The following is a 20,259-nucleotide window of genomic DNA, read 5'->3' as shown; positions in this document are numbered from 1 at the left end:
ATGTTAAAGTATTTAAAATGAAGCTTATATTTCTATCTTTCTTGAGACATATAAAACATATGTGTTTATTAATGAATTTACGTGAAATAAGCATTGTTCTGAGAGAGAGTTGCTCTGTCGATCAGTCTGTGCGGGGTCGGAGCTCGGCGATTATTAAAACACATGTATCTTCATTAGAACTTTATATATATCTATGGTAAAGTATTTAAAATGAAGCTTATATTTCTATCTTTCTCAACACATATAAAAACATTTGCGTTTATTAACGAATTTACGTGAAATAAGCATTGTTCTGAGAGAGAGTTACTCCGTTGCTCGATCTGTGCGGGATCGGAGCTCGCCGATTAGAAAAATACACGTATCTTCGCTTTAAATACAAATATGCCCATGGTAAGGCATTTAAAATGAAGATTATGTTTCTATCTTTCTTGAGACGTATAAAAATCTTACGTTTATTAACGATTCTGCGTGAAATAAGCATTGTTCTGAGATGAATATTACGGATTTCCGGCTCTACGACCGATGAAAAATGCAACTTTTATACAACTACAAATATCTTTAGTTTTACTTTAAATTTTGTCCTGAAAAAGTTTTCATATATAGATCCAGTTTCTGCCGTTCTTCTGACATAAAAAGACCTTTGGTTTAATAAGTTATTAAGATGTTTTCAACAATATTACTAGGGTGTTCACCGATTCTAACATGGGCGACCCTTTTGGAAACGCAACACATGGGTTGACCTGATTGATATATGGGTCAGATTCCATTAAGGTTTGGAACATATACAACAACAGACTAAGAAACACAACAACCCAAAGTTCCTGACACAACATTGGATGATGTTAAATATTTGCTTTCAATTTGACGTAAGATATTGCTCGTTAATGACAAATTGAGTGATTTTAACTTACTGAACTAAGAACATTTATGCTTTTAGACAATTATTAACATCCAGGATGACATTTTTCAGAATATTATTCTGCACAAGTTGCATAAATAAATACAAATAAAGTTCTGCCTGTTAGAGCTGTATGTTAACCTTGAGATTTATAAGCTTATAACTGTCTTATCATAACCTCCACCTCAGACGACCACAGCCAGACAGTAAGGGAGGCGACGAAGACCGTCTCGGGGAACTAAAGAACATCTACAACGACGGAATAACATAACACGACATTGCCTCTCACCACGTCAAGTCTGTCATGTGACACCAGACTCTGATGTTGATGCCTCTCGTTAGTCTTGCCTCTCATGTCTTCCTACTTGGGAGCCTGTACACTGAACATTGCTACCTTCAACACTGCCAGTGTATCTTCAGGATGGATATAGGGTCCACAACTAGTCACTCGATGTGTATAGGGTCCACTACCACCCGTTGGATGGGTATAGGGTCAGCTACCACCTGTAGGATGTTAATAAGGTCCACTACCAACTGTTGGATGAGTATGGGGGTCCACTAGCTACCGCTCACAGGATGGGTATGGGGTCCTGTTACCGCCTACAGAATGGGTATTGGGTCTTCTACTGCCCACACAAGTGCGGTAATAGACCTAATACTAATCCTGTGGATGGAAGTGAACCCCCCCATACCCATCCTACGGGTGGTTGTAGTCCTCATATCCATCCTACAGGTGGTAGTGGACCCCTTACCCGTCCTGAGGATGGTAGTGGACCCCCATATTATAAAGGAGGGGGGAGGGGATAGAAATAGCCTAAGCCACTCTATCCTTTTGAGATGTATTCATTTTTTCTTGTCTCACTAGACATACTTGAACTTGAATTAATTATTAAGGGCCTGCCCGAAACGCTGTGCGTACTAGTGGATTTACAAGAATGTGAACACATCATGATATGTACTCTCATAAACCCAATGTAACTTCTTGTATATAAATAAATAAATACCCACTCTATGTGCAGTAGTGGACCTCATACCCATCCTGTGGGCAGTAGGGACCCCATACCCATCCTACAGATGGTAGTGGACCCCATACTTATCCTTTTGGGTGGCAATGGACCTCAAACATCGTGTGACTTCTCGTGAACCTTATGTCCATCCTGTTTGCAGTAGTGTACCCCATAGATATTTCAATGTCACATCGTTTTCTATTGATGTTCCTACAACCCATTCTCTAAGATTTTCAGAGCTTACACTACTACACTAAAAACACGATTATATATAATGTTGTTTAGCGAAAGCATCATTATTATATGTAATGATTTATAGTGCTTATTATAATTTACTGAGAAGCCCCAAGATTTCCCCCAAGTGCAAACCTTTAACAGGATGCACTGTAGAATAGTGTCTTATTACCAAGTCTCAAAAACGGTCGGAATACTTTCTAAAATCAGATATTATATTCCAAACTCTGCTCTCCTCTCATTATACTACGCTCTATTCTATGCCTATATTACATACGGTATATGTGCATGGGATTCAACAATTGGAAACTACCTCACGCCCATCATCGCCCAGCAAAAATCTGCTATCAGAACAATAACAAACTCTGTTTTCAGACAACACACACGGCCCCCGTTTAAATCAATCAGCATGCTAAACAAACTCACTCCACACATTCTCTTGTGCCATTTGCATGTACAAAACCATGTTCCTAGAAGCAAACTCTGATCTGAAACTTCCTCGACAGATAGAACCCATAATCACCACATCAGAAATAAATATATCTTTCATATCCCACAGTCAAACTAAATATGTGTAAACACGATGCAAATAAAGGGTCCTAGGGTAAAGGACCTTTGGAACTTACTCCCTAACGAATTAAAAAGCTGTCCAACCTTCTCTTTATTCAAAAGTACCTAATTTCATCCACATTGTCGAGCCTGGCATGGGGAGTAGAACTCCCAGAACCCCATCAAGCAGGTATAGTTTTCTACCTAGCTTGTTATGGGGTTGCGTCCAGGGCGGGAGTCAGTAATTTTGTCTTGTGGGAGGGGGGGGCTCGGTATGTCTACCGTGTATATATACACTCTGGCTTCCTGTCCCCCGTATACCCTATCCAATTCATTTTCTATAACATATTAACTATATTTTCTTCAATTTCATAGCATATATCCTATTGCATATTCTTGTACAGCCACTATCACGCATAGCGTTTCGGGCAAGTCCTTAATCCTAATTTTTACATACATTTCCAGGAAGCTACAGAAGTATGGCCAATACGCAACCTTGCCAGAGTCGTTTCCCATCGACGGTTAAGGTGGTGGTAGGACGACGGCCACGAGGACACACAACTCAAGAGTACTCTTGAATACTAAGGCAGAGTACGCAGTTTGTTACCAGTAACAGACCAACAAGCCTGCCAACGGGTAAGGATGGAGGAATGGATAACCGGACAAAAGTCGGAATAAGAAATACCTTTACAGGAGATGGGACAAGTGCGGATAACTTCCCCAGTGACAGCGTCCACACGCTCATTTCAAGACACCAATATCATTAAAATATGAGCAGACTTCTGCTGTCCATGGCGTTGGGACGGGTACTATGGGATGCACTAAATTACACGAGTTAGGGTTGGTGCATGGCAATAGCTAATAACTGTAAATCTACCACAGGGAAACTGTAAACATTAGCATCATAGTAACTATAAGCATTGTGACAAGAGTAATATGGTATCCTGAGGACAGGATGCTCCATCCCCCGACAGGGAGACAGGCAAGACGAGGGACAGGGTATGGTGAAAACATGGGCAGAAGAGCAGCAGGGCAAAGCAAGGCAGTACAGGGGAAGATGACTAGGGGAGGAGGGGGGATAAGGGGGGGGGGAACAGGGAGGAAGAGGGTGGGAATAGGGGGAAGTCACCGACACTCCTCACGGCCCTCTACACTTTCCACGTTTATCCTCCCGTTTCCTCCTCTTATCCTCTTGATCCCCATATCGTTGGGGATGAGAAGGGAGGAATGAGAGTACAAGAGAAGGAAAAGGTGGGGGAAAGGAGGAGAGGATGAGATAGTAGTAGGGGAGAGGAAAGGAAAGGTGGATGAGGAAAGGACAGGGAATGAGAGGAAAGAGGGAAAAGGAACAACGATGAGAAATCACCAAGCTATTACAACTATACAGCATTCGTTAGGGACAGCAATCGTTAAGGGATAACGATTCGAGATGGAATGGTGCCCAACCACTTGGACGATCGGGGATTGAACGCCGACCTGAATGAAGGAGACCGTCGCTTTTCTGTCCAGGCCAAGTGAGCAGAAGAAAGGTAGGAGGGAAGGGGAGCAGCAGAGAAGGGGTGAGTGGTGGTGTGGAGGGGGAGCTGAATATTTAAATTGATTTAGTATTCTTGATTTTACAAAATATTAGGATTACAAAGATCTTCTGGGAGTCAACAGAATTTATTTTTAGTAAATACAGTCGGTCAGGTAAACGGTTGCCGTAAAGCTTAAGAGGATTCCTTTTTAAGAGAAGATATGGATGGATGGATGCAAGTTGCCTACAGCATATATTGAGAACAAAATATGCCTCTTCTTTTCTGTAACACACCAATCACACACATTAACCCAAAATTGTTCAGAATTCCCTAGGAAAAAAATGCTTGTCAAAACTGTCTCCTTAAATCACTATCAAGTTATCACATGGTTAAGTCCATGATGGCATTTACTATATCATTATTATTCTTCTTGAGGGCTCTAACAGCTTTAGCTCGAGAAACGTTGGCTTGCGAGACAACAAGTTCGATATCCTTCTCCTCCAGCCCAGTCTCGTCGACTTCTTCGTCGTCCTCTTCCTCATCCTCCTGTATGGCAGCAGGAACCTGAAAGTATAAGAGACTGATGTAGCATCTTTCAAAGGTTTAATCTGGTGGAAGAACTTAAATAACATTTGAAATGTCCAGTGTAAATGCAACCAAACCAAACTAATCACCCAAACTGTCACAAAAAAAAAAATTGTCTTTTTTTTCTACTATAATAACAATCACCTATAATCTTTTTATTCCATATACTGTAGTGCAATTTTATATTTACTCAGTAAGCAGTTTCATGAGTTAATTTACCGAATAAGTGCAGCTATACAAACAGCACAAAGAATCTTTATAAACATTGGTAGTAATGGTAATGTGCTAGTAACATTTAGTGTATATATTTTTTAAGGCATTCACTACTTCCCATGCCTGGAGACCCAAAACTGAATACCCATGTTCAGCGACGCTTTCTCCTAGACCCACGTTCAAAAGCACATTTCATGGGAAACCAAACATTAAGATCGGATATTAATATTCAATTAATATTCAAGGTAGAATGGTGTCAGTATGCTTTTATGTAATTTTCAATATTTGGAGAAACATGAATTTGATGACCAAGCACAAGGACTTTTATGGTGTCAACCTAATATCTATACAATTTTCTTATCATAATGCACCTTTCAAATTGCCTACATTTATGTCATTCCACAATTTTAAATACTATATACCCCAGAAAAATATAAAATTTAAATATAACCTAATAAATATCCCTGTCACTTGTGAATCTCTCAAGTAGCGTGCACACTAGTGGAAACCGAAAGTTGTAATGTTTACTTCATCTTCTATATATCTTGTACTGTATTTTAACATGTGGTTGTAGTAGGCATATTAGAGGTTTTTGACAATTTTGCTGATTTAGTCTAGTCCAATGATACTCATGCATGAGGATTTTTTTTAATAGAATGTGGCAGAGAACGGTTAACTGGCCAAGAACAATGACCTAACCCTACACTATTTTTTGAACACAAAAATAAATAAAAACTATTAAAATAGAAAAAATTAATACAAATAAAACCCATAATTAACCTAACTCCCAATATCACTGCCAGGAAAGTACTCTGTTTTCACTCACTGTGGTGTGTGCAGCGGTGTCGGCGGCTGGATTCACAGTTGGCTCCTTGAACTTCTCAGCAGCTGCCATCTGGGCTTGTTGACTCATGTCTTCAATCTGTAAAACAATGCAGTGTCAACGAAGGCCTTAAATTAACAAGTATTCACTTCAGTATCAACCACATGCTTTTTTTTGGACAACTAACTAAAATCTAATGTAGCTGAAACTTAATGCTATATTTCATTATAAATGGGTCTGAATTTAGACAATTTAGTACTTCTTATTTCTTGCAAGTAGCTTCAGTTTTTTAAATTTGTTCTTTAGGTATTGAGTAATTAATCTCTACTATTGCAACAGAATTACCATATTTCATGGTACTGTTCATCTTAATATAAAAATACAAATGTCCATTATGAAAATAATAAGGTGTTAATTATGCACCCAAGAGAAACTCATCTATATGTATGTAATGAAGTACTGTACATTTCAATGTACTGATTTGCAATATATATATATGGTACAAGAGCAATCTGAAATGTTCTGGGACAAAATAATGCAAATATGCACTAAAAATGGTCACCTCAATTAGTGACAAACATTTTATGCAATCTCAAAATTTAATCTTATGAGCAGCATTTATAAACATTTATTCCAAGAATAAAAATACATTTACAGTATATATCCTTGGACAACTTGCAATCAAGCCTAGTACCAGTACTATGTAGACATCGGAAGAATCCTGTACTGGACAGGTTGTGCACTTGTTCTTTGTTCCGAGCAGCAAAATTTAACGTGAGAATCTAAAATCATAGCTATTTGACTAGGTGCACAAAACCCTTTCAACATTCTAGTACTGTCATACTCTTTTTTTAGGATGTTAAAAGAATGCTTGTCCCTTTTGTTTACTATCAACACTGCATAAGCTTTACTTAGTGCTCAAACTCATTTGTATTTACAAATAAAATAAAACTTTTACTTCCACCCCTTAGTTCTATTGTCCCTAATTCCTTTGGTATCCTAGAAGTTATACTGGTATAGACTTTGGTGCGGCTTGCTCCTAGTGTCTTTAGCCTGTCACACCTCATTTAACTTATCGCATGTATCAGTCTTTCAGCTAAATTTGTTATCAATCAAATTTTCTTGTGTTTTACCAGGTGCTGATTCACTGCAAGAGTTCTTGAAAAATCCTCCTTGTTTGTAATGTTGGCAATTTTGTTGTGTACATGCACCTCTGATACATACCTAGATCGGCCTGAGGCCAAGTTCGATATGTACACAATTAGGTCCTATTCCTTTTCTTTTATTATCATCATTAGTATCCTTGAAATGGCTTCCCTCATTCATTGCACCGTCCTCTTCCCTCTACTTCAATTTTAATACATTACATTTGTTAGGATCAACTAGTACTCCAAAAGTATCATACAATTCCAGATTTCCCAGCACTTGACATTTGAGCATGGTATTGACTAATTATCTATGCTGCCCCTCAGTATCAGACAAATGTGATTGCTAAGATTCTTGTAATATATTTTCTAACATGTGGTATGTGATGACTATTGAAGTAAGCTATATGATACGTATTTGTAATGTTTATTATTATCTGTCTATCGTTTGGAATTGTGAGCCCCTTGAAGGACAAAGTAGATGAAGGTAGAAATAGCATATGCTAATCTATCCTTTTGGGATGTATTTATTTTAATAATCTCAATAAACTTTCTTGAATTAAGTCGTGTTCCCTTACCACCACCTTGACAAGTTTTTTACCAGTAATGGTTTCCATCCTTTTGTCATAATTTATACCAGGCCTTCATATAATTTTACATGTACTGTAATTACAAATGAAATCCATGCTTACAGTAACCAATAGATATCCCTAATAATGCAATTCAAACAGACCCCTAACAGAACAATCCAAACTTGTTAAGAGCTAGAAACAAATGTCCAGTCAAGTCCCAATGCATCTGTGAACAACTAGTGAGGAAAGGGAAAATGGAGAATGCCACAGAAATGAAGCCAAGAGGAAAATTATGTGTAATTTTCATCTTTCTGCATGGACATTATTTTTTCTAGCCCGGTAACTTGGTCCATTACTGTTGACTATTTTAGTGAAAGCATACATCCTCAAATGATATAACATACCGATATTTATAACCTATATTTAGAAGACTAAACTGATGTACTATCTGTAAAAAATGTATTACTAGAAATTGAAGTATGAACACAAACATTATCTTACCTTGGCTTCACCAAACACAATATAAGTGTCAGATGCAGGATTCTTGAATACATCAGGTTTATTGATAACAAAAAGAATATTCTTGCTTTTACGAATAGTGACACGGTTAACACCAGGAACTTGCTTCAACCCTAATTTTGACATGAGCTTGCGAGCTTTCTTCTCCGACCGACTTTGCTTGGCTGCCTTGGCAGATTCTGTAACTGTTGGTGCAGATGCAGAACCACCCTGTTCTAGCTCTGGCAGAGATTCCTGCAGATTAATAAAATAGAAGTATAAAAAACAGGAAAACTAGGGATGATTTACAGTATTTGTCATCAGCCAAGTTGGTTATGTATCACCAGGTTGTCATTTACCTGGAGAGGGTCTCGGGAGTTCTTCTACTCCCTGAGCCCGGCCTGGAGCCAAGGCTTGACAACAGTGGTGGCCAATGTAGCCAAATTATAGTGGCTAATATAATAAAAATTATTGGCAGCAAATAGGGTCTGAGTATTGACTGAATTTTTCTGTTGAGGGGTGAAACTCAACAGACAACCGAGTCACTGTGCAGGGTAATGTTTTGGTGATGAGACGTCACTAAGTCGTACAGGTTTCACAGTCCTTTGACCTATTCTGTTTCTGACATACGTAAACAATCTCTCAAAGAACAGACTCATTCCTCTCAATGCTTGCTGATGATGCAAAAACTATGGGGGTTAAGACTGAAGCAGATAGCAAGAGGCTATAAGATGACCTACACAAACTGAAAGAATGGTCCAACAAATGGTTTAAGTTCAACCCATGTAAATATAAGGTAATGAAACTAGGTGGAGGGAACAGGAGGCCAGACACAGGTATTGAATGGGAGACAGTCCTCCATGAAACGGACAGAGAAAAAGATAGGAATTGATATTACCAAACCTGTCTCCTGAAGACAACACACACACCAAAAAAATAATCAGCGGCATATGCGAGACTGGCTAGCATCAAAACTACCTTTAGAAACTTGTGTAAAGGAATCATTTAGAACCTTGTATACCACATATGCGAGACCAATCCTGGAATCCATACCTTGTTAAGCATTAGACAAAGCTGGAGAAGGTTCAAAGGTATGCCACTAGATTAGCCCCAGAACCAAGAAGAATGAATTGAGAGGAAAGGCTGGGTGAATTACACCTCACAAAGCTGGAAGACAAGAGTTCGGGTAGACATAACCAAAAACAAAATTCTCAGAAGAACTGACAGGGGTAGACGAGGACAATATTATTTAGCACAGGTGATACTCGCACAAGGGGACATAGGTGGAAATTGAATACCAAAACAAGTCACAGACATTAGAAGGAACTTTTACAGTTTCAGAGTAGATAATAAATGGAATGCATTAGGAAGTGATGTGGTGGAGGCCAACTCCATATAGTTTCAATTGTAGATATGATAGAGCTCAATAAGCTCAGGAACTTGTACAGGAGAAGATAGACAGTTGAGAGGCGGGACCAGAGAGCTGAACTCAACCCTCGCAAGCACAACTAGGAGAGTGTACACACACTAGTTTCAAAGTACTGGGAAGAAGGGGACACCAGGAGCATAGGTCTCATCTCTGTAACTACACTTAGGTAGTTACACACTGACAAATCCCACAATACTGATAGAACAAGTCTCTGAATACATATTGCAAGCAACCCAAGCACCTTAAGGCCTAATTAAATTGGATTTACTTGTAACATGCCCTAATTTTAAATGAACAATGTATTTGGTAATGAAACTGATATTATGCTGCATTCAAGAGAATGATCGACATTGGTTTAATGCATACTAGCAAAAAGTAATCTAATTTTTATATACAGTATTTCATTATTTTTTTAAATGTTTAAAGGAGTTGGGAAAAGAAATATGAAGTTAATGGATAAACAAATATTTCAATACTCAGTATCTGGTATATGAAATTATTTTAATCATTTACATTAACAATCCGTATTATTACAATTTCCACATCCTCAACAATAAATTATTTTACCTCCGATGCATCGGAGTCCGATCCTGAGCCAGCCTCCGGCTCCTCCACAGCTTCAGCTGCTGGCGGAGAGGTCTTCTCAATCTCTGTGAGCTCGGGCATTTTGATGGTAATCTTGGCAGTTGGTCAATGCCTGGAAATAAAGATTAAACTATATATAAAAGGTTTAATGAGACTGCACAACAATAGTCTACAATATTTTGAAAACAATGGAAACCCATTATATAAATAACAACCCAACCCCCATAGATGAAATGAATTTCAAGTGACGATGCTTCAGTCCACCCTGGACCCTCAAATCGATGTGAATCCTGAACCGACCAAAACATCAACATTTAATGTGTTGATTGGGTTATTTGTTTGAACCATGTTATTGTGAGCACAAATAACACTGCCAAGAGACATACCTTACATAAATGCAGTCTATAAAAGAAATAGGTAAAAAAAATTTGAGCCTTACATTTCACGGCCCCTCTAAAAATAAAAGGAATAACAGATTGTAAAGGTCTTTTAAAAATTTCAGATATAAAACATTGTTTTTGCCCTATGGGTCTGTAACCAAAAAGTAAACCACCTTATTCAGAATTATTTTAATGTATCCACAAAACAGATTAGAAGATATTCCACACTAACATTTTAACTTACAACAATACTCTCCTATACAAATCAAACTGTATACATTCTATCTGAAGAAATAGAAAAGTACATTCCACGGTATAATATAGTACTATACTACAATACAGCGCTCTACCTGTATCCACTGTAAAAGATATGGTAGAATGGGTCAATTTAAGTCCTAGGTCAAGCAGGTTTATTTGAAATAATTCAATGCACTTCAACGTATTGTGCTGAATATACATAAAATGCAATATTCACAGAAAACTACAGTACTGTACAGTACTAGGGTAAGATTACCGGTTCTCGGCCAGTGACAGGCCAACTGTGAAATCATTAGATGAACTTAAAACCCAGAAAAATAGCAGGAACTCTTCAAATATATTATAATACAATGCTGAAAAATAGAAGACATAGAAAAGCAAAGATTATTTCTTTTAGATTTGAAAAAACTAAATTTCCTTTTCCATGCATGTGCAACCTAGGTACACCAAAACTAGGAACAGCATACTCAGAAGTTTACAATTTTGGCATGCAATTTATATATACTGTATACAGTATATTATATCACTGTCTGCTCATTCTATGTTATTATATACATATTGTAGGATAATGTTTTATAGGTACAGGTATCTTATATGTGCAAATGCAGTATACATTCTTTAATTTTTACAGAAGGATAACTAATCAAAATACTGTTGAGAGACTCACAAGTCAAGTCTGGCCTCGGGCCAGGCTTGGGGAAAAGAAGAACTCCCAGCACCCCATCAAGCAGGTATCAAGCATGTGCATATTATAAAGGAAGAAATGAGGGGGCATTCCATCCCACCACTAGTGTAATTATCTCAACCCCTGCATTGTAAGGGCTATCTAGAGGTTATCTAGAGATGATTTCGGGGCTTAGCGTCCCCGCGGCCCGGTCCTCGACCAGGCCTTCTTTTTGTTTCACACCTACAGGAAGCAGCCTGTAGCCGCTGTCTAACTCCCAGGTACCTATTTACTGCTAGGTGAACAGGCGCATCAGAGCAAAAGAAACTGCCCATTTGTTTCCACCTCCACCGGGGATCGAACCCAGAAACTTAGGACTACGAATCTCAAGCGCTGTCCACTAAGCTGTCAGGTCAGGGTAGAGGAGATTGAACTAGAAACCATCTTTACAAAATTCCTTCCAATTAAAGCCAACAAAAGCATTATTTTTTGTAACACCTATGGGCACGAAGATGGTTTTTGCATGGTACACCGGTGTTATTATTTCCTAAATACAGTCCTGTACAGTGTAGTGAGAAAATGAGCATTCAAAATGACAAGAGTATAGTGGATTTAAAATGATAGCCTTACAAGGCCATACAACAGCTTTGATTGGTCCTTAACCTTTGCTGTCATCATAAGAAGGTAGTAATTAAAATTACAGAAGGCTTATGACCCTATTCAAGGTACAGTAGCTCTTATTTATATCCTCCTAAATTCATTCAATATGTCTAACCTATGCTTGAACCAATCCAGCGACAAATGTCTGTTCTTATCTAGTACAGTAATTTGTTTCAAATCAACAATCTGATTTCCAAACTATTATTTACCCCAGGTCTTTTCCGAATTTAAACTTAACTAATTTGTAGTCATTGTTTCACGTTCTACTTGGTATTGATATTTGAGCATCTTAATAACACCCTTATTGTACCCTTTTATCCATTTGAATACATCAATCATGTCACTCTTTACTCTTTGCCTTTTGAGAAAATATAAATTAAACTTTTTTTTAAAGGCTGTAGTTTATTGTATTAATGACAAATGATTGCCGAGATGATGAAATTACAGTGTGCCACATTGCTAAACAGATCCATACTGTTCTTTCTTTACCTATACAGTGACACCTCAACTTTCGAGTGCCCCTACTTACGAATGTTTCAAGTTACGACGTAAATTTAGTCGAAAAGTGCGATTTGACTTGTGACCGTGTCTGACTAACGACCTTTGTTAATGCACGTTTGGTTTGACCGAGTGTGTGGTTCCTGGTGGCACAGGCCGACCCGCCTCAGTTTACCTGAGCCGCCCACTTAGTAACGCTTGCGCTTGTAAAAAACTTCATTGATACTTTTTTGTTTTTTGAACTTAAAAATTATGAAAAGATTTTTAGTGAAACAAACAAGCAGTGAACCACAACCAGGTCCTAGTGGCATGCAGGCAAAATGTAGGAGTGTCCCCCCCAGAGAAATCATCACTGCCTGATGTTATAATGGAGGGGGACTCCACTTCCAACCAGTAACACCTCTCCTCCTCCTCGCCCCCCTCCTCAGTCTTCCATATGCCAACAAGTCCTCAATAAAGGCAAGATGAACATACTGCATTGCAGCTAGGAAAAGGTAAGTTGTCTTCAGTACAAAATGTAATTTTACGTTAAAATTTTTAGGGGTGTGGAATGGATTAATTCAATTTACATCATTTCTCATGGGAAAATTCGTTTCGACTTACGACCCATCTCTGGGAACAGGTTAAATTCACATGTCGAGGCCCTACTGTACTTTTAAATGTAATTTCTTTGATGGCTTTCTGTCCTTAATGGACCCCTAATTTACCAAGCACAGTACTGTATGAATTCAGTATTGAATAACTGTTAAAGGAAAGATGAATACCAGTGTAATATAAATTATAATGGTAAAATTACTTAAATGGATGAAGCAAATACACTGTAAAGTTCATTAGCAAACAACTTCAGCCACCGACATACTGTATTTTAATTAAGCATACTGTATTTGGTTAAAAGTACTCCTGAAGTTGATTTTATAGCGTACGCTTTCTATGCTTCTATTTTCTTAATACAGTATCAGTATTAAGACGAGCAATCAAGTTACCAAAATTTATGGTAAAGAAACTAGTAGTTATTGAAAGATTTATTTACTACAATGTTTCGTTCCACTCTGGAACACCAAGTAAAAAATGAAAACATAAGGTGCAATTTTGGGTTTTTTACGTGAATCCCTTTGCATAGCAATGGAACTGTCTTTTCCCTTCACCTTCAATGGCTCTGCACTGGAAGTCTACACCTTCACCAGCCCAGGCGAGTCATCTGTCCTGCCACCTCTCTGTACTCCCCCCCCCCAACGGGCCTGGCATGGCCTGGTACGACTCGGAGGCAAGCCGGGCACCTATGCTAACCGGTAGTTTGCCCCCCACAAACAAGCAGTTAGCCGCCTTCAACTGGCAGTAGTGCAGCTCAACACAAAGGCACCGCTAGCCACAAACGAGCAGTTTGCTAGTTGATCACCTTGCGTTGACACCGGGCAAGTCATCACCGCCGGACTGTATAAAGGGCACCACCTCCCTGGAGAGGCAGTCTCTCTCTCTCAGTGCTCTTGGAACACCTTGGTCTCTCTCACCCTTGTGTCCGAAACCGTGATGGAATGGTAGCTGTCTTCAGTACGCCAGTATATCTTTATGCTCTGTATTCATGGCTTGCAGTTTATTTTTGTATTAATATCATTATCTAGTTCACCTTTGCATTACATAATAGCCAAGTACTGTATTTTCAAGTGCCAATTTTGTTTATTAATATTTCAGTAAATTGTTTTAAATTATTTATTTGATTTTTTTTTTTTTTTTTTTTTGAGATATATACAAGTTGTTACATTCTTGTACAGCCACTAGTACGCGTAGCGTTTCGGGCAGGTCCTTAATCCTATGGTTCCTGGAATACGATCCCCTGCCGCGAAGAATCGTTTTTTCATCCAAGTACACATTTTACTGTTGCGTTAAACAGAGGCTACAGTTAAGGAATTGCGCCCAGTAAATCCTCCCCGGCCAGGATACGAACCCATGACATAGCGCTCGCGGAACGCCAGGCGAGTGTCTTACCACTACACCACGGAGACTGCTATGATGATTTTCATTTGTTTCCACCTGTGACTTACACACTGCAAGGCCAATAGAAGCCTTTTTTTTATGTGAGGGAGAATTATACCATCTTGGTTCAGTATAGCTGCGATACCACAACCCGTCACAGGTTAAATATACATGTGGAAGGGGTGAAGTTGTATGGGACGAGGTGAAGGGTCGAAGTAATATGCAACAATCATATTCCTTCAACCCTTAACCTTTCCCCCCATACAACTTGTCCCCTTCCACATGTATTTAACCTAAAATTGCACCTTATGTATTCATTCTTTTCCTGAAGAGGTTCTAGAGTGGAACATAACATTGTAGAAAATAAATCCTTCAATAACTACTAGAGTTCCTTTACCATCAATTTTGGTAACTTGATCGCTTTCCTTAATACCGATACTCGGAAAATAGTTAGAAGAATAGAAGGCTAACAATATAAGATCAACAATGCCAGCAATGCATTAATATTTAATAAAATAGGCTTAAAGGAATGCCTGCTGCCCAAGTATACAAATATTTTAATTAACTGCAGTGTTATTCAAGTTCAAATATAAAATAACAAATTTGTGCAGTTCTCTTTATGCCAATACCTGAAGGGTCACCCATTTGGGAGGAATTTTTTGCTGGTACAGTAAAACTATACACATTTTGTTCTATAGGGGCAGATATCCAGCACTCCCTCCCACGGGTTTGTCTTATGCCTCGCCCTACTAATTTTACCCTGAATCATGATTTGCCAGTTGATCCCCATACTACTGCTAGGTGTAGTCAAGGATTGGTAGCAGTTTCACTCTTCTCTGAAGGGGCGAGTTATTGGGGAAAGCTAAAGGAATTAAAACATGTAAAGAACGATATGATAACTTTGTATGGTTAAATTGATCACAGGAATTTTGGCAAAGATCATTTTCTGTTAAAACCATTTATTATAAAGTTAGGCTAAGTTCAGTGAGGCTGGAACAGATTAAACTAGATTTAGACTAGGGAGGTTTTAAAAACCACTGGTAAGCTACCTTTGATACAAGTGCTTTATATCCCATACTTACAATACATAAAATTTTCAGGGAACTGACATGACATAAAAACCATTTGGTAAGGGTGATACAAAAACCAAGGGGACATAGATGGGAACTAAGCTCCCCAAAAATGGATATAAACTATGTATTTATATGTAAATATGATAAGAGCCAAACAGGGTTGGGAACTTAATAAAATCTTACTTACACAAACAAAAAATGCTTTTCAAATTCTGAATACCACACACTGCAAGTAATTAGTGGCTTTTTATAATATACAAATACTGTATACTTAATTTTTAAATATACAAGTACACAAGCATGTCAACAAAGTTCATTTTGTGATAGTTAAAATCAATATAGTACATGTATATTAAGACTTAAGATAAGCTGTGGGGAGGGAAAAGCCCTATGCCCAAGGTATATTACAAAATCATTGGCAAACCATTTATGTACAAAATTATACATTTCCCTCCAACCATGGAAGAAACATTTTAGTTTTTTTAAATGGAAATCCACCTCCCCCCGCCCCCATTAAAGATCTAATACTGCCATTAAACCTTCCATACAAAGGGCCAAGCAATGGCTACAGGCGCCAACCAATCTACACTTGTGTGAAACAAACAACATAACACATCGAGGGTGACCACAGAACATCATCAAATCCTACATTCTGATTGTAACATTCTGAATGTAATGTACTTGAAACCTGAGTAAACATTTACTTATGATTTACGAGGTAACTTAGGCTGGCCTGACCTCTCTATATACAATACGTCCCGCTTTATTCCTCCCCCTTATATTAACTACATTTTCCGTTGAAAGCTCGAAAAACCTCGTTGTTAATAACCCCAGCAATGAAGCATACTAATATACGAATCATAATTACAAGCATATATATATAAGCCAGTCAGGACAGGGCGTCTTGGGTGGCATGAAAGGCGTCAAACTCAAGACGCTCATCTTAAAACACACACACACACTCATATAAACTGTGCCTTGCAACACCGTGTCTTAAGATGATCAACCTGCAGATCTTCCCATCAGGTAAACCATAAGTTACCCTCCAGCAACCCAAAAAAAGAAATTGATAATAATAATACGCGTGAGAACAACATTGCGAGGTTCACTGCGGACATTTGTGGTCATGTGATCTTTTCATCATCATTTATCAGACTCATCGGGTAATGTTGAGCCTTTGAGAGGCGTTACTCACACGCAGCGAGAGTCTTGGGGTACTCTAGGGTGGTTCCCGGGCGGCGAGGGTCACTGTCTCAGTAATAAACACGGCGAAAATAAGACTCACCAGCAGCTGACTCTGAGAACGGCACCGTAAGGGATCTCTCGCCGCCGTGTTAGCGACAGTGTTGCCACGCTCACCCCCTATATTCCGCTATATTCAGCGCTGTTTGCTCTAACTATATATAAATCATACTTCCTGTACTCCATAACATTATATCTTTACCTAAAAATGATCACTATTGTAAACAGACTATTACCCCTTGTAACATGCTTAGCTGATAAACTCATTATCTCTCATATAAACAATTTCGCTATACCTGCTAACATGCATGAATTTTTCTGAGGATCCTCTATCACTTAGTTGCCTCGACGAGGACAGGAAGTCAGCGGCTTGGCAAAGATCCCCCTTTTGTTCTGATGATTTTATATATTTGGATGTTAAATTACTGCAGTTTTGGCATAGATTGTCATGCTGTACCCAGAGTTTGCTAGTGGAGGCTAAGCAGGTTCTCTCCTGATTCCATGTATGACTAACCATCCTGTGAGATGGTGATACAATAATAATAATAATAACAATAATTTATTTAGGAACAGTACATACATAGTTGCAGAGTTACAGTATAAACATTCTGTTAGATTTAAAGATAGAGGTAGTACATACAATACCTAAAGCCACTATATAGTACGCATAGCGTTTCGGGCAAGAAATAAGAAATAATAGCTATAAGTTCATACAAGATGAACTTATAGCTAGTTTTTGACTCACACTATATAATCTTTCATATAGAATAGGGTAGCAGCACACTGCTATATATACCAGATCCCGATAGTACAGTCAGGTTCATGCTCGACGCATAATCCAGAATTCCGGGTTCGAATCCCGGGCGGGACAGAAATGGTTGGGCACATTTAGAAACTGTACTTGTGGTCGATCTCAAAACCATTGAAGGTGTGAGGATGTGTGTTAGATTTTGTAACTAGCTCATCAAGATTGTAACTTGCTTAGCTAAATGAATTGTGAGGTTCAATCCCTGAGCCCATTATGTGCCTCTGTAACCCTTTCCACTACCGCCCACAAGATGGGTATGGGGTGCATAATAAATGAACTAAACTAAAAAAAAAAAACTATGTACTCTTATAAACCTAATGTACCTTTTCGTATATAAATAACAAAATAATAAATAAATAAAAATAAATAGGTTAATACTAGCTTGTCAAGCTAAGAATGTTAATACTAAAAAAAACCACGTTAACGTCTTCATCTCAAGATCCATATAGAGTTAATTAGGTCAGGTAAGTCTTTTCAATTATACAAAAAAATCTAACAGTTTATTTTAATAAACCTCTTCAATACTAGTTAAATTCTTCTCCTCAGGGTCTACAGAGGTTGATTACGTTATGTAAGTCTTTTCAGTCTATAACTGCAACTTTCTCTCTTATTTTGTATTGTGTTCTTATGGTCTAGCTACAGGTATATCTGCTCACCATGTTCTTCTCCACAAGGTAATTATGAGGAGAGAGCGCTAAGCCACCTATCTCAAATTCATTTTCAAATGTTTATTCAGGTAAAAGTACATACATAGCAGATGAGTTCACACATAATGTTGGATTTATAGATAGAGTTAGTATATTCAATACCTAAAGTCACTAATACGCACAGCGTTTCGGGCAAGGTGTGGGGGAAAAAAACATACTAAAACTTAATACCAATTGAGATTAAAGTATAAATTGTGTTGAAAAAGAAAAAAAAGGGGGGAAGGGGGCATGGCAAAAATCGAGAGTTATACAAGTTGGTCAACAAACAATATTGTTTGAAAATAACAAGACATGGGTTGACATTTAGGGGTAAGATAGGTTACATAGAGTTTATTAGGCAGTACTTATTTTTTCTCTTAAACTGGTTGAGAGAGGTACAACCTTTGACATGATTGGGAAGGTTATTCCGCATTCTGGGTCCCGTGATTTGTAAAGGATTTTTAGTTTGGTTAAGGCACACTTGGAATATTCAAATTTAAATCTGTTAGCAGATTTAAGCAGATCTCTCTAAAAGATAGATCTGCATGTGAAGCACATGCAAATCTCTCTTTTCCAGTAAACGTTTATTTATAATCTGAGCAATATAATTAAATTGAATGATATATCACCCACAGGACTACTAACCCATGGAACCGCATACCCACCGAAGCTGTAAATGCCAAAACTCTGCTAACTTTTAAAATGCAGCTGGAAAATATAATCAAGGCAAATGGGGACCTTCGACAAGCCGCTAGCTTCCTGCGTCGTCGAGGCAACTAGTGTTAGTGGCTCTCTGGTAAACTCAGGTATATACATCGGATGTCAACGCCGTAGGCGTTGGGATAAATTTGCTTAGTCTTCCATTAGATATTAGATGAAAGAAAATGCGTTTTCTGTTTTAAATAAATAAGAGAAAATTGATGGTGGCGAGATAGCCGGCTATACTCCGCTAAACTCACCATACTTATAATTCCACGTTATAATAATATTTTATTTAGTTACAAGAAGGTACAATTGGCTTATGGGATTACATAATATTGGTATTTTAATATTCTTACAAAGCTATAATAATAATAATAATATATTTTGTCGTCATGGATAAGCAGCCTTACATATACTTTAGGTTTATATCGGGTGCTTTAAGGTCGAATTACTGACCCTCCTCAGGATGCAACCCCACAACAAGCTGAGTAATTCCTGGGTACCTATTTACAGCAAGGTAAACAGAGCCATCAAGTGAAAGAAAATGTGCCTAACCATTTCTGTTACGCCAGGGGCATCGAACCCAAGATCCCAATTGTGAGTCGAGGACATAAACTACAATGTTACAGAACCCATCATCTGATTGAATTGTTTTTCCGTTGTCGGAGAGAAGAAGCCTGGGCCTAGCTGGCTTCATTAGGTCCTTAATTCTTAATCAACATCAGTAGATAGTTTTACCTTATAAAGGTAATACGTTTGACTTTGCTGTAACAATCACTTTTACCCTTATTTCAACCCATGTTAGTTTGGTTTCTAGTCTTAGGCTTAATATTTAAGTCCATCTGGAAGCCCCTGTTATAATTCGCATTCTCACTAAGGCAGGCGTGGCATAATCAGCTAGGGAACGAACATAATCAGGAACGGCATGTAAAACATTCTTAACACTTTGTGTCTTGTATAGACGGGGCCTGATTGCTCTCGGTTATATTCAATTGAGATTTTGCTTTCTCTTTCAGAATTGATCTGCTGAATGTCATTTTAGAATCTATCCATACTCCAAGATATTGGTATTACGTAACTCGCTGTAGGTTAGATGTGTAGAATGAATGTGTAGAGACCTGTCCGAAGTGTTGCCACCGGTTATCATTGCCTTAGATTTTGTATAGATATTTTTAGCCCTAAAATGCTACATTCAGATGTTACTATATCTAGCGCCTTTTGTGCTCAATTCAAAAATGAAGAAATTAATGCAAATGTTCACC

At 38.2% G+C, this 20,259-nt stretch overlaps 1 protein-coding gene across 2 annotated transcripts; it reads right to left on the bottom strand.

Moving 5' to 3' along the window:
- Window positions 1-4,331: 4,331 nt before the first annotated feature.
- Nacalpha (nascent polypeptide associated complex protein alpha subunit) lies at window positions 4,332-16,932 on the bottom strand. 2 transcript variants are annotated; one of them, XM_045745389.2, is made up of 5 exons: window positions 16,845-16,932; window positions 10,038-10,167; window positions 8,045-8,296; window positions 5,830-5,925; window positions 4,332-4,769 (listed from the first exon to the last, which is right to left on the bottom strand). In XM_045745389.2, the coding sequence occupies exons 2-5, from the start codon at window positions 10,134-10,136 to the stop codon at window positions 4,587-4,589; spliced, it is 630 nt and encodes a 209-aa protein (XP_045601345.1). In that variant the 5' UTR covers window positions 10,137-10,167; window positions 16,845-16,932; the 3' UTR covers window positions 4,332-4,586. The 2 variants fall into 2 exon arrangements, with proteins under 2 accessions (XP_045601345.1, XP_045601346.1); XM_045745390.2 differs by having other exon boundaries at window positions 16,755-16,895.
- Between the last annotated feature and the right edge of the window lie 3,327 nt (window positions 16,933-20,259).

The sequence above is a fragment of the Procambarus clarkii genome, chromosome 16, assembly GCF_040958095.1.
Source record: "Procambarus clarkii isolate CNS0578487 chromosome 16, FALCON_Pclarkii_2.0, whole genome shotgun sequence".
Taxonomy (NCBI): Eukaryota; Metazoa; Arthropoda; class Malacostraca; order Decapoda; family Cambaridae; genus Procambarus; species Procambarus clarkii.
The sequence above is the reverse complement of the archived record's forward strand: the minus strand, read 5'-3'. Positions and strand labels throughout refer to the sequence as shown.

Excerpts from the sequence above, each read along its gene's own strand:
- Nacalpha (XM_045745389.2), bottom strand. The coding sequence starts at position 10,136 with ATGCCCGAGCTCACAGAGATTGAGAAGACCTCTCCGCCAGCAGCTGAA. Across the intron at positions 8,297-10,037 it reads CGGACTCCGATGCATCGGAG|GAATCTCTGCCAGAGCTAGA; the intron begins GTAAAATAATTT and ends ATTAATCTGCAG. Across the intron at positions 4,770-5,829 it reads ACACCGCTGCACACACCACA|GTTCCTGCTGCCATACAGGA; the intron begins GTGAGTGAAAAC and ends TTATACTTTCAG.